Raw genomic sequence first — 25,392 nt, forward strand, 5'->3', positions numbered from 1 at the left:
AACTCCTGCACCTACATTAAATGTTCTTGTGTTGCAAGTAGAACCCAAGAAATGTTCTACCGAACTGGTCTTGTCATTCTGCTCCACGGCAACTCCCCCTCCAAGCAGGATCAACAACTGGGAGCAAGAAACTCAACTCAATACCAAGTATTCAAAGGTTGTTTATGTCTCATTCTACCTAGTGGCCTGACAACTCAAAACTTACCGATTCTCTTTACGTTAAAAACTATGAAGAGATGTGATTCAAATCTCAGAACCAACATGAGTGTTTTTTTTTCCCAATTTCATTGCAGGGTAACCCAGTACACTCCCTATCAACCAGAAGTTTCTCAAGGCAGATTGGAAAGCCTGCTCAATTATCAGACTATGGTGTGTGATCTCACTTGCATGGATGTGGCCAATGCCTCCTTGTTGGATGAAGGAACCGCTGCTGCTGAGGCGATGCAGTTATGCCACAGGTACTATAGTTTTAATGTGTATTCAACAATAAAACTCTGATCATTGCTTATCCAGTTATTCAGAAATCCTACTGGTACGATATCCAGCTTGCAAGATGTTGATTCCCTGTGCTTCCCTTCCCTTCACCAGGATCTTGGTAACTGTATTCCCTGGAAACTCACCTGAGTTTACCTGTGCTCCCTTGAAACTCACCTGATGCACAGGAAGAGTTATTATTGCACTGTGTACTATTTTAAAAAAAAAAGTTAATTAAATGTATGTTGGACTATAAATAGAATAAATTCTGCTCACCTGACACCACCTATCAGCACCTGAACTCCCATGGTGTTATATTAAAGGAGTATTACAATAGCTGTTATCTGGGTGTGACTTGATAATTCATTTTCAAATAGTTGATTTCCTGAAGCAGTAAATTAGGGTTTGAAAAGGCTAATCCATTTGTTATAGATGAGTGGGTCATCAATTTCTTTTGATTGATGCTGTGACATTACGGGCTGGATAAAAGCTTAAATTTATTGTCGTATTAGGCATGTGTACATATACAGGATGTAAATACCTTGAAAATTAGTATTGCACATCAGCAACACTACATTAGAAAACAAAGACAAACGCAAGTTAACGTACACTTAAATTAAAGCAGCACACACAAAAGCTGGAGGAACTCAGCAGGCAAAGCAGCATCTATGGAAAAGAAAGTACAGTCAATGTTTTGGACCGAAACATTTCGGCAGAATACACCTAAATGTTGGTTATGCACTGAAATTAACATAAATTATACAGAACTTCGACGTGTGCAAAATAAACATAACAGCACTTATGCAAGATTGAGAAAAAGAAAAAAATATATAGACTCAGTGGCTATTTTATTAGGGACCTCCTGTACCTAATAAAGTGGCCACTGAGTGTATTTTTGTGGTTTTATGCTGCCCTAGCCCATACACTTCAAGGTTCAATGTGTTGTGCATTCCGGGAGGCTCCTCTGTACGTTGCAACACATCGCTTTCCTGTCAGCTTGAACCAGTCTGGCTATTCCCTTCTGACCCCTCTCATTAACAAGGTGATTTTGCCCATGGAACTGCTGCTCACTGGATTTTTGTTTTTGTTTCTCGTACCATTCACTGTAATCTCTAGAGAGACTGTTGAGCGTGAAAATCCCAGGAGATACTTTGAGATGCTCAAAAGCGTCCTGACTGGCACCAATGATCATTCCACAGTCAAGGTCACTTAGATCACATTTCTTCCCAATTCTGAAGTTCGGTTCAAACAACAACTGAACCTCTTGACCATGTCTGCATGTTTTTATGCATTGAATTGCTGCCAATAAATATCTTAATAGATATTTGTATTAACGAGCAGGTGTAGAGGTGTATCTAATAAAGTGGCCTCTGAGTGCATGGCCCAAGGTAGTGTTAAGGTTTTTGAGAGCAGTTCAAGTGGGAAAGAAGCTATTGCTGATCTTTGAGTTATCTGACTTCGGGCTCATGTACCTCCTCCCTGATGCCAACATCGAGAAGTAGCATAGCTCAGATGTTGGAGATCTCGTCTGATGGATGCTACCGTCCTGAGACATCACCTCTTATAGTGAGGTCCTCAACAGTGGAAGAGCTGTACACGTCTGAGTCCACCACTCCCTGTAGCGGCTTTTGTTCCTTTTCATTGGAGTTTCCATACCTGACCCTGATGCAACCAGTCGGAATGTTTTCCACTGTACATCAATGGAGGTTTGTCAGAGTCCTCGATGTCATGGCAAATGGTAACATTATTTGAATTTGCACATAATCATTAATTTTCTATGCCCTGACCTGTGAAGATAAGTATGTCGTATGTCTTCTTCACTTCCTCTCCAGCTGTGTTGCCGCTCTTGGAGAAAATGGACTTAGATCTTGAGTTCCCTCTGTTCCTCAGTCCTTAGTACCCTACCATTTAATGTGGATGTCCTATCCCATTTGACTTCTGAAAATGCATCATCTAGCAGTTGTTGGGATTGACATAGGTAATCTTGTACTTTAACTGTACCTGGTGCTATCTGTTTCACAATATGGTGATGAGAAGGCATACAGGAGAGAGAGAGATCAGCTGGCTGAGTGGTGTCACAGCAGGCAAGATAAGGGAACACACACCAGTCCTCAGTGAAGTGGAAATGGTGAGCAATTTCAAGTTACTAGGTGTCAGCATCTCTGAGGATCTATCCTGGCCCCAACATATCAATGCAGTTACAAAGGAGACACATCAGTGGCTACATTTCATTCGGAGTTTGAGGGGACCTGGTATGTCGCAGATTTCTACAGATGTACCTTGGAGAGCGTTCTAACTGGCTGCATCACCGTCTGGAATGGGGGAGGGGTCATTGCACAGGATTGAAATAAACTGCAGAATGTGTAAACTCAGTCAGCTCGATCATGGGTGCTAGCCTCCCCATCATCCAGGACATCTTTAGTGAACAATGCCTCAAAAAGACGGCAACCTTCATTAAGGACCCCCATCACCCAGGACATGCCCTCTTCTCATTGCCACCATCAGGGAAGAGGTACAGGAGCGTGAAGTCACACACTCAGTGATTCAAGAACAGTTTCTTCCCTTCCGCCATCTGATTTCTGAATAGACATTGAACCCATGAACACTACCTCACTAATTTTTTTTCTCTTTTTGCGTTACTTAATTTAATTCAACTATATTTAATTTATATACTGCACCCAATCCTTGTTATATGCGGGGATACGTTCCTTGAAGTTGACACATAATGTGAATAATTATTTAAACGGAGAAAATAGAGCTGCATTCCAGAGGACTTCCTAAATATGTTTTATCAGTAATTTATTCACATTTTCCTACCAATACGACACAAAAGCAGTACTGCAAGACAACGTGTATTATATTTAATCAATGTAAGGTAATATTCAATGTAATAAATCATACAAAAGTTAACATCCGAGGGTGTACAGTACTCACCAACAGTGGCAGGTGTGTTCGCTCTGGGAGATGAGTGGTTGTTGTGGTGTCGGGCAGCTTTACACAGATAAGGTGGATGGTTGTGGTCGTCAGGATAATATCAAGCACAGCAAGGGGTGAAGGAAGACTCATAGAATTCTTAGAACTGCCGGCAGAAGGTGTTACCGATTTGAATAAAGTGGTGAGGGTTGTTTGCTTGGCAGCATTTTGTTTTAATTTTGCTTGTAGGGAAGAATGGTTGACGACAGGGAACGACTGAAATGCTGACTCCGTTCTAAACGTGGGTCCATGTCCATCGCCATTTGTGCCAAGTGTTCCGACTTCCGCCATTCCCTCACCGTTGGTAAACTCCCGGGATTTTCAAAATCGTCTGTTGCTTGCAGCATCTGAGAGATAGTTCGCGGTAAAAAAAAACGCATGCCTTGAATGTGGATCACAACTTGGTCGACTGGTTGAATCAGCGATGTTGTGTTAAACGGCAGGAAACGCACTGTTATGTTAGGATGACGCACTGTTATGTTAGGATGAATGCTGTCCAAATGTTTAGGATGGGCTGGCACATTGTCAAGCAACAAAGTTTCTGTTCCCGGCAGTAGTGTCCCACAGCTGTTACCTTCAGCTGATGCTGTGCTGTTTATAATTTCCAACTTTTTTTCATGTGTTAAAACGGTTCTCTGCCGCTTGGCTAACAGCCCAGGACATGACATCGGACGCTTAGGAGGTGTAGTTAAATATTTCAAGCGGAAAATCACTGCACTGTAGGTAAAACCAACAAAAGTTTAAGATCGCGCATCCACACCTTGCCAAAACTAATGCGAGAGTGGCGGGAGAGAGATTGTGAAGTGCACGCACCTGACTTGTATTGGCGGGAAAGCGGTGCTTCTCATCCCAACAGTGAGATTGTGAAGCGTGCGCATGTGACTTGTATTGGTGCTCCTCGCATAACTCTGAAGTTTGGACGCATATATATAGGTATAGAGACAGACAGTGACATGCAAAAGTTTGGGCACCCCTGGTCAAAATTTCTGTTACTGTGAATAGCTAAGCGAGTAAAAGATGACCTGATTTCCAAAAGGCATAAAGTTAAAGATGACACATTTCTTTAATATTTTAAGCAAGATTACTTTTTTATTTCCATCTTTTACAGTTTCAAAATAACAAAAAAGAAAAAGGGCCCGAAGCAAAAGTTTGGGCACCCTGCATGGTCAGTACTTAGTAACACCCCCTTTAGTAAGTATCACAGCTTGTAAACGGTTTCTGTAGCCAGCTAAGAGTCTTTCAATTCTTGTTTGGGGATTTTCGTCCATTCTTCCTTGCAAAAGGCTTCTAGTTCTGTGAGATTCTTGGGCCGTCTTGCATGCACTGCTCTTTTGAGGTCTATCCACAGATTTCCAATGATGTTTAGGCCGGGAGACTGTAAGGGCCTTGGCAAAACCTTCAGCTTGCGTCTCTTGAGGTAGTCCATTGTGGGTTTTGAGATGTGTTTAGGATCATTATCCTGTTGTAGAAGCCAACCTCTTTTCATCTTCAGTTTTTTTGACAGACGGTGTGATGTTTGCTTCCAGAATTTGCTGGTATTTAATTGAATTCATTCTTCCCTCTACCAGTGAAATGTTCCCTTTGCCACTGGCTGCAACACAAGCCCAAAGCATGATCGATCCACCTCCGTGCTTAACAGTTGGAGAGGTGTTCTTTTCATGAAATTCTGCACCCTTTTTTTCTCGAAACGTACCTTTGCTCATTGCGGCCAAAAAGTTCTATTTTAACTTCATCAGTCCACAGGACTTGTTTCCAAAATGCATCAGGCTTGTTTAGATGTTCCTTTGTAAACTTCTGATGCTGAATTTTGTGGTGAGGACGCAGGAAAGGTTTTCTTCTGATGACTCTTCCATGAAGGTCATATTTATGCAGGTGTCGCTGCACAGTAGAACAGTGCACCCCACTCCAGAGTCTGCTAAATCTTCCTGAAGGTCTTTTAAAGTCAAATGGGGATTTTGATTTGCCTTTCTAGCAATCCTACGAGCAGTTCTCTTGGAAAGTTTTCTTGGTCTTCCAGACCACAACTTGACCTCCACTGTTCCTGTTAACTGCCATTTCTTAATTACATTACAGACTGAGGAAACAGCTACCTGAAAACGCTTTGCTATCTTCTTATAGCCTTCTCTTGCTTTGTGGGCATCATTTATTTTAATTTTCAGCGTGCTTGGCAGCTGCTTAGAGGAGCCCATGGCTGCTGATTGTTTGGACAAGGTTTGAGGAGTCAGGGTATTTATGAAGCTTTGAAATTTGCATCACCTGGCCTTTCCTAATGATGACTGTGAAAAAGCCATAGCCCTAACAAGCTAATTAAGGTCTGAGACCTTGGTAAAGGTTATCTGAGAGCTCAAATCTCTTGGGGTGCCCAAACTTTTACATGGTGCTTCTTTCCTTTTTCCCACTCTAAAATTGTACAAAACAAAAATAATACACTAGTCTTGCTTAAAATGTTGGAAAGAATGTTTCATCTTTAACTTTTTTGACTGTTGGAGATCAGTTCATCTTCTACTCACTTAACTATTCACAGTAACAGAAATTTTGATTGGGGTGCCCAAACTTTTGCATGCCACTGTATATGTATATGGCAGACCACAGTACGTGTGCTTGCAACACTGTGTGTCCGACAGAGTGATCAGCAGCACTGGGGCTTCACAGGGGACTGTCTTGACTCCCTTTCTCTTCACCATTTACACCTCGGACTTCAACTACTGCACAGAGTCTTGTCATCTTCAGAAGTTTTCTGATGACTCTGCCATAGTTGGATGCATCAGCAAGGGAGATGAGGCTGAGTACAGGGCTACGGTAGGAAACTTTGTCATATGGTGTGAGCAGAATTATCTGCAGCTTAATGTGAAAAAGACTAAGGAGCTGGTGGTAGACCTGAGGAGAGCTAAGGTACCAGTGACCCCTGTTTCCATCCAGGGGGTCAGTGTGGACATGGTGGAGGATTACAAATACCTGGGGATACGAATTGACAATAAACTGGACTGGTCAAAGAACACTGAGGCTGTCTACAAGAAGGGTCGGAGCCGTCTCTATTTCCTGAGGAGACTGAGGTCCTTTAACATCTGCTGGACGATGCTGAGGTTGTTCTACGAGTCTGTGGTGGCCAGTGCGATCATGTTTGCTGTTGTGTGCTTGGGGCAGCAGGCTGAGGGTAGCAGACACCAGCAGAATCAACAAACTCATTCGTAAGGCCAGTGATGTTGTGGGGATGGAACTGGACACTCTGATGGTGGTGTCTGAAAAGAGGATGCTGTCCAAGTTGCATGCCATCTTGGACAATGTCTCCCATCCACTACATAGTGTACTGGTTGGGCACAGGCGTACATTAAGCCAGAGTCATTCCACCGAGATGCAAGACAGAGCGTCATAGGAAGTCATTCCTGCCTGTGGCCATCAAACTTTACAACTCCTCCCTTGGAGGGTCAGACACCCTGAGCCAATAGGCTGGTCCTGGACTTATTTCCTGGCATAATTTACATATTACTATTATTTATGGTGCAACTGTAACGAAAACCAATTTCCCCCGGGATCAGTTAAGTATGACTATATAGTTAAATTATAAATATATATCTAAATTACTATATATAGTAACTTAGTTTTTTTTATTATTATGCATGTGAAGTACTGCTGCCGCTCAGGTAACAAATTTCACAGCATATGCCAGTGATATTAAACTTGATTCTGATTCCGATATTGGTCCTCTGTTGTAGTATTCAAATGGTGAAAAGCACAGATTGTAGTTACCATGGGGATCAACATTTGCCATTGCAGTGGGTGGAGATGTGGAAGTTGCACATCTTTGTTTTTGTTCGACTCTGCGTTGTCCTCCCAGTCTTCGTCAGACAGAGTTGAGTGTATTTTACGCACAAGTACGTGCATGTACAGATGCAATAATTAACATACAGCGATGTTGCAGGCAAATACCATCACGTAAGTGTCATCCGTTAAGAGAAATGCATATTCAATATAAATTCTACACATCTCTAACAAGAAAGAACATGATCAGAACAAAGAAATTGACAGTTCTGAGGTAAATCATTTTTAGAAGACCAAACTGTAAATTTCTGTTTTGTGTTCCCAACTTTTTCTCCATTTTATTGGCTAACAAATCAAATGTTTCAGAGATTAAGAAATGCTTTCTGAATTCACTATTTTTGTTATGTTTTACTTAGACACAACAAGCGAAGAAAATTCTACGTGGATGCTCGTTGTCACCCTCAAACAATAGCTGTTGTGCAAACAAGAGCAAAGTATGTAAAAATCCTATAAGTTAAATTGAATAATAAATTGTGTGTTCCAGTACATTGGTATATGCAATAGACGGAGAGAGATTATGACCACAATTTAATAGTTCAGAAGAATTTAAGTAGTGAATAATTTTGCATCATAGAAACATCCAGGAGACTGATATGGTGACCTACTTGGAGATGAGTCATAGCTATTCTCAAAGACCAGGCTTCAATGAACTGTACTCCAGGGCTTGTTTGCAGGCAAACCCTTTCTTGAAGCTGAAGATTGGAGGCCAGGTGCTCATCAGCGTTTAAGCTCACCCCAGAGTCAAGTGTCTTTGAATTTCTAAGATGCCTGTTTATAGTAATGGAAACACTTGTTCTCACTGCCAACAGTATGATCCTGGATTCCTACTGGTTTTAAGAAATTGTGGAAGGTTCTCAAGGCCGAATCATTTGTCTTAGGTCCATTTTGAGTAACCACCTGACTTGCCACCTAAAATTATATTCCCTGGAAATTTAAACTCTCCAGCTCCTGTCTGTTTCTTGCTGTGATTTCCCTAAACCCCCAATAATTAAACTTCCCACGGCTCTCTTGGTCCCACTCTCTGTCTGCACCAACTTCAAATAGTAATGCAAAACCTGGTCAGCAGAATTAGTCCGTTCAGCCCATCGAGACTGCTCCGCCATTCCATCATAGCTGATTTATTATCCCTCTCAACCCCATTCTCCTGCCTTCTCCCCATAACCTTTGATGCCCTGATTAATCAAGAATCTATCAACCTCCACCTTAAATATGCCCAGTGACTTGGCCTGCACAGCCATCTGTGGCAATGAATTTCACAGATTCACCTCCTTCTGGCTGAAGAAACTTTTCCCTATCTCTGTTTGAAATAGATGTCCCTCTATTCTGAGTTTGTGCCCACTGGTCCTAGTCTGCCCCACTATAGTAAACATTCTCCCCACATCCACTCTATCCAGACCTTTAATATTTGATAGGATTCAAGGAGACCCTCCTCATTCTTCTAGCTCCAGAGAGAACAGGCATTGAGCCATCAAAGGCTTCTCATACGTCAAACCTTTCATTCCTGGGATCATTCTTGTGAACCTCCTCTGGGATCTCTCCAGTGCCAGCAATTCTTTTCTTAGCTACGGGGCATTCGCCCTGCTTGGAAGTTTTCATGTTTATATTGTTTTACAACATTGAATCAGTGGATTAATTTGGCTTTTTTGACACTGATCAACAGAAAAAGACCTTTGTGTCAAAGTGAAAACAGATATTTACAAAGTGATCTAAATTAATTAGAAATATAAAACAGCATAATTGATTGCATAAGTATTCACCCCCTTCAAGTCAATATTTAGTAGATGCACCTTTGGCAGCAATTACAGCCTTGAGTCTGTGTGGATAGGTCTCCATCAGCTTTGCACATCTGGACACAGCAATTTTCCCCCATTCTTCTTTACAAAACTGCTCAGGCTCAGTCAGATTGTATGGGGATCGTGAGTGAACAGAACTTTTCAAGTCCAACCACACATTCTCAATTGGGTTGAGGTCTGGACTCCGACTTAACCACTCCAGGGCATTAACTATGTTGCTTTTAAGCCATTCCTGTGTATCTTTGTCTTTATGCTTGGAGGTCATTATCTAGCTGGAAATCTCCTGAGTCACGAATCTCTTGCAGACTGCATCAGGTTTTCCTCCAGGATTTCCCTGTATTTTGCTGCATTCATTTTACTCTCTACCTTCTCAAGCCTTCCAGAGCCTGCTGCAGTGAAGCATCCCCACAGTACGATGCAGCCGCCACCATGCTTCACGGTAGGGATGGTGTGTTTTTGATGATATGTGGTTACGCCAACCATAGCGTGTAGTCTGGTGGCCAAAGAGCTCAATTTTGGTTTAATCAGATTATAGAACCTTCTTCCAGCTGACTTCAGAGCCTTCCAAACTGTATGGCAAACTGTAGCCGAGATTTGATTTCTTCCTGGACCTCCTGTCCCATGATCCTCTCGTATCCCCTTTTGCCTATCACCTGTCCAGCTCTTGGCTCTATCCCTCCCCCTCCTGTCTTCTCCTATCATTTTGGATCTCCCCCTCCCCCTCCAACTTTCAAATCCCTTACTCACTCTTCCTTCAGTTAGTCCTGACGAAGGGTCTCGGCCTGAAACGTCGACTGCACCTCTTCCTACAGATGCTGCTTGGCCTGCTGCATTCACCAGCAACTTTGATGTGTGTTGCTTGAATTTCCAGCATCTGCAGGATTCCTGTTGTTTTTTTTTTCAACAGTGGCTTTCTCTTTGCCGCTCTCCCGTAAACTTGCAACCGATGAAGCACTCAGGCAACAGTGGTTGTATGTGCAGTCTCTCCCGCAACCATTTCAGCCTTGGGAAAAAGCCTCTGACTATCCACACGATCAATGCCTCTTATCATCTTATACACCTCTATCAGGTCACCTCTCATCCTCCATCGCTCCAAGGAGAAAAGGCCGAGTTCACTCAACCTATTCTCATAAGGCATGCTCCCCAATCCAGGCAACATCCTTGTAAATCTCCTCTGCACCCTTTCTATGGCTTCCACATCCTTCCTGTAGTGAGGCGACCAGAACTGAGCACAATACTCCACGTGGTGTCTAACCAGGGTCCTATATAGCTGCAACATTACCTCTCGGCTCCTAAATTCAATTCCACGATTGATGAAGCCCAATACACCGTACGCCTTCTTAACCACAGAGTCAACCTGCACAGCTGCTTTGAGCGTCCTATGGACTTGGACCCCAAGAGCCCTCTGATCCTCCATACTACCAAGAGTCTTATATTCTGCCATCATATTTGACCTACCAAAATGAACCACTTCACACTTATATGTGGGTTGAACTCCATCTGCCAGTTCTCAGCCCAGTTTTGCATCCTATCAATGTCCCGCTGTAACCTTTGACAGCCCTCCACACTATCCACAACACCCCCAACCTTTGTCTCATCAGCAAACTTACCAACCCATCCCTCCACTTCCTCATCCAGGTCACTTATAAAAATCACAAAGAATAAGGGTCCCAGAACAGATCCCTGAGGCACACCACTGGTAACCGACCTCCATGCAGAATATGACCCGTCTACAACCTCTCTTTGCCTTCTGTGGGCCAGCCAGTTCTGGATCCACAAAGCAGTGTGCCCTTGGATCCCATGCCTCCTTACTTTCTCAATAAGCCTTGCATGGAGTACCTTATCAAATGCTTTGCTGAAATCCATATACACTACATCTACTGCTCTTCCTTCATCAATGTGTTTAGTCATATTCTCAAAAAATTCAGTCAGGCTCATAAGGCACGACCTGCCCTTGACAAAGCCATGCTGACTATGCCTAATCATATTAAACCTCTCCAAATGCTCATAAGTCCTGCCTCTCAGGATCTTCTCCATTAACTTAACAACCACTGAGACTCACTGGTTTATAATTTCCAGGGCTATCTCTACTCCCTTTCTCGAATAAAGGAACAACATCCGTAACCCTCCAGTCCTCTGGAACCTCTCCCATCCCCATTGATGATGCAAAGATCATGGCCAGAGGCTCAGCAATCTCCTCCCTCGCCTCCCACAGTAGCTTGGGGTACATCTCATCCGGTCCTGGCAACTTATCCAACTTGATGCTTTCCAAAAGCTCCAGCACACCCTCTTTCTTAATATCTACATGCTCAAGCTTTTCAGTCTGCTGCAAGTCATGACTACACTAACCAAGATCCTTTTCCACAGTGAATACTGAAGTAAAGAATTCATTAAGTAACTTTTATAACCTTTTCACGAAGTTGCTTAGTGTTCTTTTGTCCTTGTGGTTTAGTTTTCGCCAGGATACGGACTCACCAGCAGTTACAGATACAGGTATATTTTTACTACAATCAATTCAAATACCTTGACTGCACAGGTCTCCCAAAACAGATCTCTATTTAATTAATTATGTGACTTCTGAAACCATTTGGCTGCACCAGCAATGATTTGGTGTGTCACATTAAAGGGAGGAGGGAGTGAATATTTTTGCAGTCAATTATCTTGTGTTTTATGTTTGTAACTAATAGACAATAGGTGCAGGAGTAGGCCATTTGGTCCTTCGAGCCAGCACCGCCATTCACTGTGATCATGGCTGATCATCTACAATCAGTATCCAGTTCCTGCCTTATCCCCATAACGTTTGATTCCACTATCTTTAAGAGCTCTATCCATCTCTTTCTTGAAAGCATCCAGAGACTTGGCCTCCACAGCCTTCTGGGGCAGAGCATTCCATATATCCACCACTCTCTAGGTGAAAAAGTTTTTCCTCAACTCCGTTCTAAATGGCCTACCCCTCATTCTTAAACTGTGGCCTCTGGTTCTGGACTCACCCATCAGCGGGAACATGCTTCCTGCCTCCAGCAAGTCCAATCCCTTAATAATCTTATATGTTTCAATAAGATCCCCTCTCAGCCTTCTAAATTCCAGGGTATACAAGCCCAGTCGCTCTAATCGTTCGACATATGACAGTCCCGCCATCCCGGGAATTAACCTTGTGAACCTACGCTGCACTCCCTCAATAGCAAGAATGTCCTTCCTCAAATTTAGAGACCAAAACTGCACACAGTACTCCAGGTGTGGTCTCACCAGGACCCTGTACAGCTGCAGAAGGACCTCTTTGCTCTTATACTCAATTCCCCTTGTTATGAAGGCCAGCATGCTATTAGCTTTCTTCACAGCCTGCTGTACTTGCATGCTTGCTTTCAGTGACTGATGTACAAGAACACCTAGATCTGTTGTGCTTCCCCTTTTCCTAACTTGACTCCATCTAGATAATAATCTGCCTTCCTGTTCTTACCACCAAAGTGGATAACCTCACATTTATCCACATTAAACTGCATCTGCCATGCATCTGCCCACTCACCCAGCCTGTCCAAGTCACCCTGCTTTCTCATAACATCCTCCTCACATTTCACACTGCCACCCAGCTTTGTGTCATCAGCAAATCTGCTAATGTTACTTTTAATTCCCTCATCTAAATCATTAATATATATTGTAAACAGCTGCGGTCCCAGCACTGAACCCTGCGGTACCCCACTGGTCACCGCCTGACATTTCGAAAGGGACCCGTTAATCACTACTCTTTGTTTTCTGTCAGCCAGCCAATATTCAATCCATGTCAGTACTCTGCCCCCAATACCATGTGCCCTAATTTTGCCCACTAATCTCCTATTTGGGACTTTATCAAAGGCTTTCTGAAAGTCCAGGTACACTACATCCACTGGCTTTCCCTTCTCCATTTTCATAGTTACATCCTCAAAAAATTCCAGAAGATTAGTCAAGCATGATTTCCCCTTCGTAAATCCATGCTGACTCGGACCGATCCTGTTACTACTATCCAGATGTGTCGTAATTTCATCTTTTATAATTGACTCCAGCATCTTTCCCACCACCAATGTCAGGCTAACCGGTCTATAATTCCCTGTTTTCTCTCTTCCTCCCTTCTTGAAGAGAGGGACAACATTAGCCACCCTCCATTCCACAGGAACTGATCTTCAATCTATAGAAAATTGGAAAATGATTACCAATGCGTCCACGATTTCTAAAGCCACCTCCTTAAGTACCCTGGGATGCAGACCATCAGGTCCCGGGGACTTATCAGCCTTCAGACCCAACAGCCTTTCCAACACCTGTTCCTGCCTAATATAAATTTCCTTCAATTCATCCATTACCCTATGTCCTTTGGCCACTATTACATCTGGGAGATTGTTTGTGTCTTCCCTAGTGAAGACAGATCCAAAGTACTTGTTCAACTCGTCTGCCATTTCCTTGTTCCCCATAATAAATTCACCCGCTTCTGTCTTCAAGGGCCCAATTTTGGTCTTAACTATTTTTTTCCTTTTCACATACCTAAAGAAGCTTTTTCTATCCTCCTTTATATTCTTGGCTAGTTTACCTTCGTACCTCATTTTTTCTCCGCGTGTTGCCTTTTTAGTTAACTTCTGTTGCTCTTTAAAAGTTTCCCAATCCTCCGGCTTCCCACTCGTCTTTGTTATGTTATACTCCTTCTCTTTTATTTTTATACTGTCCATTACTTCCCTTGTCAGCCACGGCCTCCCCTACTCCCCTTAGAATCTTTCTTCCTCTTTCGAACAAGCTGATCCTGCACCTTCCGCATTATTCCCAGAAACACTTGCCATTGCTGTTCCACTGTCATCCCTGCTAAGGTATTGTTCCATTGAACTTTGGCCAGCTCCTTCCTCATAGCACCATAGTTCCCTTTGTTCAACTGTAATACTGACACTTCCGAGTTTCCCTTCTCCCTCTCAAATTGTAGATTAAAACTTATCATATTATGGTCACTACCTCCTAATGGCTCCTTTACCTTGAGGTCCCTGATCAAATCCGGTTCATTGCACAACACTAAATATAGAATTGCGTTCTCTCTGGTAGGCTCCAGTACAAGCTGTTCTAAGAATCCATCTCGGAGGGACTCCACAAACTCCCTTTCTTGGGGTCCAGTACCAACTTGATGCCTCCAGTCTACCTGCATGTTGAAGTCCCCCATAACAACTGTAGCATTACCTTTGCGACATGCCAATTTTAACTCTTGATTCAACTTACACCCTACCTCCAGACTACTGTTTGGGGGCCTGTAGATAACTCCCATTAGGGTTTTTCTACCCTTAGAATTTCTCAGTTCTATTCTTACTGACTCTACGACTCCTGATTCTGTGTCCCCACTCGCAAGGGACTGAATATCATTCCTCACCAACAGAGCCACCCCACCCCCTCTGCCCATCAGTCTGTCCTTTCGATAGGACGTATACCTTGAATATTCATTTCCCAGGCCCTGTCCACTTGCAGCCATGTCTCTGTTATTCCCACAACATCACACTTACCAATTTCCAACTGTGCCTCAAGCCCATCCACTTTATTTCTTATACTCCGTGCATTCATATACAATACTTTTAATTCATTACTCCCCTCACCTCCCATATCAATTCCTATTTCACTTGGCCGTATTGTACGATCCCTTCTTGAGCTTTCTGCTCTGTTGATTCTGCTGTCATTCTTAACTTTTCTTATTCTCACTTTCCCTTTATCTCCATCCTTATGTTTCCAGTTCGTCCCCTCCCCCTCACTACTTAGTTTAAACACACCCGTGTTGCAGAGGCAAACCTGCCTGCGAAAATGCTGGTGCCCCGCTTATTAAGGTGCAATTCATCCTTACCCCGAAACATACCCCAGTGGTCCAAGAATGTAAATCCTTGCTTCCTGCACCAGTTCCTTAGCCACACATTCAGATCCATTACCTCCCTGTTCTTGACCATCTCAGCACGGGGAACTGGAAGCAAACCGGAGATGACCACCCTGGAAGTCCTGCTTTTCAGCCTTCTTCTGAGTTCTCTGAAGTCACGCTGTAGAATGTCTTTTAGATCACTTTGTAGAGATCTGTTTTGACTTTGACACGCAAGCCTTTTTCTGTTGATCACTGCCAAAAGAGCCAAATTAAATCCACTGTGATTCAATGTTGTAAAACAATAAAACATGAAAATTTCTGGGGGTGGGGTGAATACTTTTTATAGGCACTGTACTCATAATACTTTATGTGCGATCTGATTAATATCTTATATAGCCTCAGCATTGCATCCTTGCTTTTGTATTCCAGTTCTCTCGAAATGAATGTACTTACTACTTGATTGAGTTCCAGAGGCCAATTAAAGTCGTTGATTGAAGATAACACAAACAACAGGAATTCTGCAGATGCTGGAAATTCAAGCAACACACATCAAAGTTGCTGGTGAACGCAGCAGGCCAGGCAGCATCTCTAGGAAGAGGCACAGTCGACGTTTCAGGCCGAGACCCTTCGTCAGGACTAACTGAAGGAAGAGCTAGTAAGAGATTTGAAAGCTGGAGGGGGAGGGGGAGATCGAAAATGATAGGAGAAGACAGGAGGGGGAGGGATGGAGCCGAGAGCTGGACAGGTGACTGGCAAAGGGGATATGAGAGGATCATGGGACAGGAGGTCCGGGAAGAAAGACAAGGTGGGGGGGAAACCCAGAGGATGGGCAAGGGGTATAGTCAGAGGGACAGAGGGAGAAAAAGGAGAGTGAGAGAAAGAATGTGTGTGTAAAAATAAGTAACAGATGGGGTACGAGGGGGAGGTGGGGCATTAGTGGAAGTTTGAGAAGTCGATGTTCATGCCATCAGGTTGGAGGCTACCCAGACAGAATATAATGTGTTGTTCCTCCACCCTGAGTGTGGCTTCATCTTTACAGTAGAGGAGGCCGTGGATAGACATGTCAGAATGGGAATGGGATGTGGAGTTAAAATGTGTGGCCACTGGGAGATCCTGCTTTCCCTGGCGGACAGAGCTTATCCACTGATGTGCCCCTTTCTAGATCTTTCTGTCTCTGTCTCTCACAGCTATCTGGACTATTCCTCTTCTCACCCTGTCTCTTGCAAAAATGCCATCCCCTTCTCGCAATTCCTCCGTCTCCACCACATCTGCTCTCAGGATGAGGCTTTTCATTCTAGGACGAGGGAGATGCCCTTTTTTAAAGAAAAGGGCTTCCCTTCCTCCACTATCAACTCTGCTCTCAAACACATCTCCCCCATTTCACGTACATCTGCTCTCACTCCATCCTCCCGCCACCCCACTAGAAATAGGGTTCCCCTTGTCCTCACCTACCACCCCACCAGCTTCCGGGTCCAACATATTATTCTCCGTAACTTCCGCCACCTCCAACGGGATCCCACCACTAAGCACATCTTTCCCTCCCCGCTTTCTGCAGGGATCGCTCCCTACACAACTCCCTTGTCCATTCATCCCCCCCCATCCCTCCCCACTGATCTCCCTCCTGGCACTTATCCTTGTAAGCGGAACAAGTGCTACACATACCCTTACTACCATTCAGGGCCCCAGACAGTCCTTCCAGGTGAGGCAACACTTCACCTGTGAGTCGGCTGGGGTGATATACTGCGTCCGGTGCTCGCAATGTGATCTTCTATATATTGGCGAGACCCGACACAGACTGGGAGACCGCTTTGCTGAACACCTACGCTCTGTCCACCGGAGAAAGCAGGATCTCCCAGTGGCCACACATTTTAATTCCACATCCCATTCCCATTCTGACATGTCTATCCACGGCCTCCTCTACTGTAAAGATGAAGCCACACTCAGGTTGGAGGAACAACACCTTATATTCCGTCTGGGTAGCCTCCAACCTGATGGCATGAACATTGACTTCTCTAACTTCCGCTAATGCCCCACCTCCCCCTCGTACCGCATCCGTTATTTATTTTTATACACACATTCTTTCTCTCACTCTCCTTTTTCCTTGCTCTGACCCTCTGACTATACCCCTTGCCCATCCTCTGTGTTCCCCGCCCCCCGTCTTTCTTCCCGGACCTCCTGTCCCATGATCCTCTCATATCCCCTTTGCCAATCACCTGTCCAGCTCTTGGCTCCATCCCTCCCCCTCCTGTCTTCTCCTATCATTTTCGATCTCCCCCTCCCCCTCCCACTTTCAAATCTCTTACTAGCTCTTCCTTCAGTTAGTCCTGACGAAGGGTCTCGGCCTGAAACATCAACTGTGCCTCTTCCTAGAGATGCTGCCTGGCCTGCTGCGTTCACCAGCAACTTTGACGTGTGTTGATTGAAGATAACAGCTTGTTTTCAAATTTATTATTCTATATGTGTCTACATTGTGTAGGGCCTACACAATCTTACCATTCTATTGAGGAGATGTGATATTGGGTGTGCCCACTGTCAATGTTATTACCACAGTACAATGAAGGAATGGGAAAATGCCTCTCCTGTTGTAATGCATTGTGATGTGGAGAGAGATTGTTTACATTATTTGGCCCACGCTCCCCTGCAGGCAAAATATACAAATGCTTGAGAGCACCTACCACCAGAATTAAGGACAGCTTCTATCCACACTTGAAAAGATCTCCTCTCCAATATTATTTTAAGGTTTATTTTTGATCTCTCAATCTACCTCTTCACAGCTCTTGCATTTTAATTTGTCCGCGTGCACTACACTCTCTATGTAACTGGAACACCATTTTGTTTGTTTTCTTGTGCATTACCTTGATATTCTTTCAGAATAATCTGTCTGGATGGCAGGCAGACAAAAGTTTTTCACGATATCTTGGTATATGTGACAATAATAAACAAATTACTTATTTATCAAGCTTGAGAACCTTTGAGGTCAAGCACAAGGGTATGTATGGTGTTGTTGAAGAAGCCATACCTAGCTGCTGGAATGTCCTTTGTAGATGGGGCTAAATGGAGGTGGATATCCCATTGGTAGTGTGAGGGGCAATGTTTAAATTGGTCAATTTGTTTATTATTGTCAGATGTACTGAAGTGGAATGAAAAGGTTTGTTTTGGATGGCATCCATACCGATCATTTCATCGCATCGGTATCTTGAGGGAAAGATGATAGCAGAACACAGACTACCTTGTTGTATTTGCAGAGAAAGTAAGTGCACAGACAATAAGGTGCGAGGGGTAGAATTTGAAATGAAGAGATCATCCTTATCAAACAAACAAGAGTCTAATAGAATTTTCTTTGAGCCTGGGAGCGTGTGCTTTCAGTCTTTTGTATCTTATGCCCGATGGGAGGGGGGAGAAGAGAGAGTGTCCAAGGTTGGTGGGGTCTTTGATTATGCTGGTTGAACACCCACCCAGTCAAAGAGGAATGTTCTGTTCACCATTGTACCTAGTATTGAATTTGGTTTGTAGCTTGATGATGGTGCAAAGCCCTCAGATGCCCGGAGTGAGTCATTGATTGCAGGATGCCCAACCCTGATCTGCTGTTAGAATCAGCATTCACCGTTTTTCATACCTTCTTCCCAAGAATTTGATGGCAGATAAATCAGTTGTAACACAATGAAATGTTACGAGGAAGTGATTAGACTTCAGAGATGATTATTGCCCAGGTATGACAGGAATATTATTTTGAGGTTTATTTTCGTTTTTATTTAGAGATGCAGCACAGTAGCAGGCTCTTCCAGGACAATCAGCCCGCACCACCCAGTTACACCCATGGGGCCAAGTAACCTAGTCTGCTGTGTGTCTTGGGAATGTGGGAGGACAGTTGAGCACCCAGTTGAAACCCATGTGGTCATGGGGAGAACGTACAAGCTCCTAACAGACAGCAGCGGAATTGAACCTGGGTCGTTGGCGCCATAATTCTGTTACACTAACCGCTACTCTACCTTGCCACCCCCTTTATTTGTCATTCATCCCTGAATATTATCCACATTTTGCTGAATGAAGCGGTAGACTGTTTCAGTGTTGGAGAAAACTCAACCGGAATTGATCATCATGCCATCATCAGCAAATATGACCTCTAGCATTCATTGATAAAGCGGGTCGGGTCTGAGACGCTTCTTTAAAACATTGGAGTTAGGCGAAATTAACTTTTAGGTTAATATTTAGAAATCTGGAGACTGCAACTTCAGTATCTAAACTATGACTCCATCGGGTTCGTTCACTGTCTTCTTGCAATAAATTCTGTACTTCATTCAATCATGTGTGTCTCCCCTGCTCTTTGCGACTCTGTCAACTTTCACTCATAATTGCTGGAGACTTTTAGGGGGAATAAAAAATGTAGGATTAGTGTGTACAGTGGTTGGCAGAGATGCGGCCCAGAATAGGCCCTTCCAGCCCTTCGAGCCATGTTGCCCAGCAACCCCCAACTTCACCCGAGCCTAATTACATTACACAATAGTAACCTACTAGCTTGAATGCCTTTGTACAGTGGGAGGAACCCACACAGCCCATGGGGAGGATGTATAAACTCCTTACAGAGGACGCTGGAGTTGAACTCTGACACTCCGAGCTATAACAGGGTCACATTAACCACTGTGCTACCATGGTGTAACAGTTGTGTGTTATGTACCTTCCACATGTTCTACAGGATTTTGCAAGTCCTAGCAACGCTTAGGTTTAGCAATTGCTTTATAAGTGAAGCTGGAACTAAAAACTGAGGGCGGCAAGGTATTATGCTGTGTATATTGTGTTCTGATGCGCTTCTTGACAAGGAATCTGTTTCCAGTTACATAGGAGTAACGACAGAATTGAAATTGCCCCATGAAATGGATTTCAGCAGAAAGGATATCAGTGGAGTACTGTTTCAGTACCCAGACACGGAGGGAGGAGTCGAAGACTTCTCTGAACTTGTTGACCTTGCACACCAAAATGGGGTGAGTAATAGAAGCTTGAATTGTGTTGGGGATTGGTGACTGTAGGCACCTGGTAAGTGCTGGGATTAGAAGGTCTACCTTTTGGAATGTTAACCAATTTAGCAGGCTAGAGAATCTGAGGCGATCTCCCGAGGTCACTAAGTGTTCATATATTAAGGGATATGGGGTTGGTTTGAGATAAACAATTATTCATGATTATATTGAATGATAGAATAGGCCACCTCTGATGAAAAAGATGTATACTCTCAAATATTACCCGTTTTTCTGTCCTCAGTTTCTGCCTGGCCTGCTGAGTGTTCAGAACCCTTTCTGTTTCTGTTTCAGACTTGTGATAGTTTAATGATTTGTTTACTACTAATACTTGTACCTGTAATTAGAACATTCATGTGTCACCTAGAAACAATATTTCAACATGTCATTCTATGGAATGGGCTGGGTGTGTGAGAACTGGGACTCCAAGTGAGGAAAGTAAATATCTTTTGTCTGTCTCTGTCATCTCTGTTGTCTATCTCTCTCCTTCTGTCTGTCTGTTTCTCATGTTTTTCTCTCTCTCTCCTGTCTGTTTCTCTCTTTCTCCCTCTCTTCCCCCTTTTCCCTTTCTGTGTGTGCGTGTGTGTGTGTGTGTCTGCCTGTGTGAGAGTGCGTGTGTGTGTGCGCGTGTGTGTGTGTGCCTGCCTGCCTCGCGGTCTCCCTTGCGCTCTCACTCACTGCCTCACTCATCCTTGTGCTCCCCCCCCTTCCCTATTTCTTCTTTTGCTGCAGCTGCCACAGTTCAACTTCCCTAATATCGATTGGCACTTCCTCAGTGCAAAAGGGTTAAATGAGGTGGGATTTGTTAGGTGAGTTCAGGATGGATTCCTGATTCAATATGTAGACAGGCTGACTGGAGGAGAGGCCATTCTGGATCTGGTGCACACACACACACACACACACACACACACACACACACACAGAAAGAGACAGGCAGTGAACCAGGACAGGTGTCAGATCTCTCAATGGGAGAGCCAAAACTCCCTTACCTTGGGAAGGGAGAGGAGCAGACATTATGAGAAAGTTATTAATTGTGGGAGGGGGGTACATGATGCTTTTCGGCAGGAACTTAGGAGCACAAATTGGGACAGATGTACTTGGGGAAGTGCACAATAGAAATGTGGAGGTTGGCTAGGGAACACTCTGGATAGGTTTGTCCCACTAAGGCAGAGAAAGGATAGTAGGGTGAAAGAGAGGTGGAAGATCTTGTCAAGAGGAAGAAAGGAGCTTACTTAAGATTTAGGAAATGAGGATAAGATGGGGTGCTAAAGAGTTGCAAGCTTGCTGGGAAGAAGTTGAGGAATGGACTTAGGAGAGCAAGAAGGGGTGTAAGAAGGCTTTGGTGAGTAGAATTAAGGAAAACCCCAAGTCATTCTACACATGCGTAAAGAATAGGAGGTTGGCCAGAGTGATGAGAGATAGTAGGTGAAACATGCCTGGTGTCAGAGAAAACAGGGGGGGCCCTTATTGGATACTTTGCTTCAGTATTCACTAGTGAGTGCCCCCCCCTCCCACCCAGACCAGACAGGATGTACTCCAGGTTATTACAGGAAGCGAAGGAAGAGATTGCTGTGTCTTTTGTGATTACCTTTACACCCTAACTGGCTGCAAGAGTCGTACCATATGTCTGGAGTGTGGCAAATGTTCAAGAAAGGGTGTAGAGATATCCCAGCATTTTATAGACCAGTGAGGCTTACTTCAGTGGTGGACAAATTACTGGAGAAGATCTTTAGAGACAGGAACAGTAAGGATGGGGAATGTGGAGAAAACATTTGCCTGGAGTTGTTGGAGATGGGGGTGGGGAAGGTCCTTAATGAATATTATGCTTCAGTATTCACCAGTGAGAGGGACCTTGATGTTTGTGATTACAGTGTAAAACAGGCTGATATGCTAGAACATGTTGATGTTAAGAAAGAGGATGTGCTGGAACGTTTGAGAAACATTAAGTTGGAGAAGTCCCTGGGGCCAGCACATTTCAAACCTAATTACAAGGAGATCAAATCAGAAAAGCATTTACCAACATATTAATAATAAATCTTACATTCAGCTAAAATTAGTTCTTCTTTCTGCAATGTGTTTCAATCCTTTAGGGCATGATAAATGGCAAAAGTTGCTAACATTTTCACCAGAAGTAGTAAACGAACACTGTAAACTTGAAATTAAAACGGACCTATGGCAAATGCTACAGATAAAACTGGTCACCTGTAACTATTCAAAAACTGAATGACACCCACAGCTGGTGGTTATCTATCACCAGGGTTTTGTGTACTTCCAGAATTTGGGACTGAGAAATATGTATTTAGAGGATCATTTGAATATTGTGGACTGCTAATATACAAAATATAATGATCACAATTTCTCTGCCCTTTCTAAAATTCTAATAGAGGTCACAAGTTTCATACTGTGGCATCGGCACTATCGCTGTTTAGTTTCTGGTTTGCTAAGGGTTTGCAATGCATTGCAAGGCAGGGTCACCCCTCAACAGCCAGCTGATGTACAGCCATTTCTTGAGCAAAGTGGTATGTAAGTAATTTTTCACATGGAGATGCATTTTGTTTGGAAGCAGTAGAAAAAGTGCCCAGAGCTTAGCCACACATTCAAAAATGTTGTCACTAAGCTACCGGTCTGCATTTGGTCTGGTAACATTTGAAACTCTCAGAGAATGGATGTACCAGTTATATTTGGAATTTGAAACTGAATCAGGTTGAGTTTCCTCCCCACTTTCTTTTTGGTAAGTGTATGGTTGTTTGAAAAAATTAGATATTTATATCAAATAAAATTTTTTTTAGGCCTTGGCGTGTTGTGCTACTGACCTCTTGGCACTGTGCGTACTGAGACCACCAGGAGAATTTGCGGTAGACATTGTCCTCGGCAGCTCACAGAGATTTGGCGTGCCGCTTTCCTACGGTGGCCCTCACGCAGCTTTCTTTGCTGTGAAAGAAAACCTTGTGAGGCTGATGCCCGGGAGAATGGTTGGTGTTACCAGGTATGACTATGCTTGTCAGTGATGCACAATATCAGGCGTGTGACAAGTACTTGTCAGTATTTTCAAATCCTCTTTAATTTTCAGAGGAAGCTTAGAAAAAACAAAATTATCAAGGGATCCCTTTTGGAACACGTGATTTTGGAAGAAATTTGAATGAGTAAGGATGCTTGCAACTATTTGAGGTCATGAATAAAGAACTAGATGTAGGAGGCATTAAAAGGGAGTGAATCACTGGTTTCAAAAGAATTGGGATTGGCTGGTGGGGGTTGGAAGGAGCAGAGAGAATATGAGAGATGCATCAAGCATTATTGGTACAGCAGGTCTATATTACAATGAATGAAAACTTGTTGTTTGACTTTTTGTTTTGCTGTCATTGCTTTGTTTCCTGTCTCCCCTCCTCTCCAATTTCCCTTTATTTCCATCTGCTACATCCCCCCCCACTCAAATGGCATTTGAGTGGTTCAGTACCCTCTTAATTTTGAAAACTCCTCTTTCTTGACCCACCTGAGTCATTAAAATCTCAATGATTAAGAAGTTAAAATTGCTGAAGCCAGCATTCAGTATGGTCCCTTTGTCTTTATCCCACAGTTGGAGATGCATAATGTGTTTGGGCTAAATGGCATGGATTAAAACAGGACTAAGTAGAATTAATAATGGAGTGGCATGGTATGGTGGTCTAGCGGTTAGCACAACGGCTTACAGTACCAGTGACCCAGGTTCAATTCCCATTGCTGCCTGTAAGGAGTTTGTATGTTCTCCCCGTGACCGCTGGCTTTCTTCTGGGTGCTCCAGTTTCCTTCCACAGTCCAAAACTGTACCAGTTGGCAGGTTAATTAGTCATTGTAACTTGTCCTGTGACTAGGCTAGGGTTCATTTGGGAGTTGTTAGGCAGCACGACTCGAAGGGCTGGAAGGCCCTACTCCGTGCTTTATCTCAACAAGCAAATAAATAACATTTTAAAAGCGGTAATGTGGCTAATATATTAGTTTAAAAATTCTCACTGTATAAAAACAGTAAACATTGCATTAAATTTATAACACTATAAGTGATAAAAGAAGTTTTTCTACCTTGCTTGGCTTAAAAAGTTTTCGAGCATGGAACAGTGGAGTACCTACAGACCCTTCAGCCCAAATTGTTGTAGCAGCCTAGATAACCTACTCCACGATCAACCTAACCCTTCCCTCCTACACAGCCCATAACCTTCCATTTTCCTTACAACCACGCCCTGATCTGAGAGTCTTTAAATGCCCCTATTGTATCAGCCTGTGCTGCCACCCTGGCCAGTGCATTCCAGGCACCTACTACTCTTTGTGTATATGTTAACAAAAAATGTATCTCTGCTATCTAAACTTTCTGTCATTCACCTTAAATGAATGTCCTCTGGCACTGGCCACTGTCACTCTGGGGAGAAAAGATGCTGGCTGTCCATTCTATTGAGGCCTCTCGTAGTCTTTACGCATCTATCAAGACACCTTTCATCTTCTGTCACACCAGAGAGTGAAGCCCTAGTTCACTGAACCTTTCCTCATAAGCATTGTTCTCTAATCATGTCAGCATTCTGGTAAGTCTCCTTTGCACCCTCTCTGAAGAGTCCACACCCTTACTATAATGAAGTGATCAGATGTGAACACAATACTATCAAGTGCGGTCTAACCAGAGTTTTATAGAACTGCAACTTTACTTCGAGCCTCTTGAACTCAGTACCCTTACTAATGAAGGCCAGTACACCACATGTCGTCTTAACCACCCAGTCTATCTGTGGGACAACTTTTAAGGGATCTATGGATGGGGACCCTAAAAATCCTCCTCACTGCTCAGAATGCTGCCATTAACCCTGTACTCTGCCTTCAAGTTTGATTTTCAAGTGTGAATCACTTTTATGCTTTTCCAGATTGAACTTCATCTGCCACTTCTCTGCCCAACTCTGGATCCTGTCTGTATCCTTCGCCAACTTTTTGCACTATTCATAACACTTTGATCCTTTGTGTGATCTGCAAATTTACTAGTCCATCCTTGCACTTCCTCATCCAAGTCATTTATAAAGGCCACACAGAGCAGGGTTTCCAGAATAAATCTCTGTGGAACACCACAGGTCACCGACCTCCAGGCAAAATACACAAATAGCACCCTTTGCCTTCTGTGGGCAAGCCAGTTCTGAATCCACACAGCCAAGTGTCCCTGGATCCCATGTCTCCTGACTTACTGAATGAGCCTACTTGTCAAACACCTTACTAAAATCCATATATACATCCACTTCCTTTATCTTCATAAACACAAGAGATTCTGCAGATGCTGGAAATCCAGAGCAACACACAAAATGCTGGAGAAACTCAGCAGGTCAGGCAGTATCTGTGGAAATGAATAAACATTTGATGTTTCGGGCTGAGCCCCTTCTCAAAGAATTCATTTAGGCTTGTAAATCAGGACCTGCCCCTCACAAAGCTATGCTGACTATTTCTGATAAGACTACCCCTTCTCCAGATGCTCATATACCTA

The 25,392-nt window shown here is 43.6% G+C and overlaps 1 protein-coding gene across 1 annotated transcript in view; it reads left to right on the top strand.

Moving 5' to 3' along the window:
* gldc (glycine dehydrogenase (decarboxylating)) overlaps nt 1-25,392 on the top strand; it is a 205,793-nt gene that overhangs the window by 104,129 nt on the left and 76,272 nt on the right. Inside the window, exons 4-7 of the mRNA XM_063049181.1 lie at nt 294-458; nt 7,623-7,700; nt 19,733-19,880; nt 22,700-22,896. Of these exons, the coding sequence (XP_062905251.1) occupies nt 294-458; nt 7,623-7,700; nt 19,733-19,880; nt 22,700-22,896 (588 nt within the window). The remainder of the gene's footprint in view (nt 1-293; nt 459-7,622; nt 7,701-19,732; nt 19,881-22,699; nt 22,897-25,392) is intronic.

Source organism: Mobula hypostoma, chromosome 5 (genome assembly GCF_963921235.1).
Source record: "Mobula hypostoma chromosome 5, sMobHyp1.1, whole genome shotgun sequence".
NCBI lineage: Eukaryota > Metazoa > Chordata > Chondrichthyes > Myliobatiformes > Myliobatidae > Mobula > Mobula hypostoma.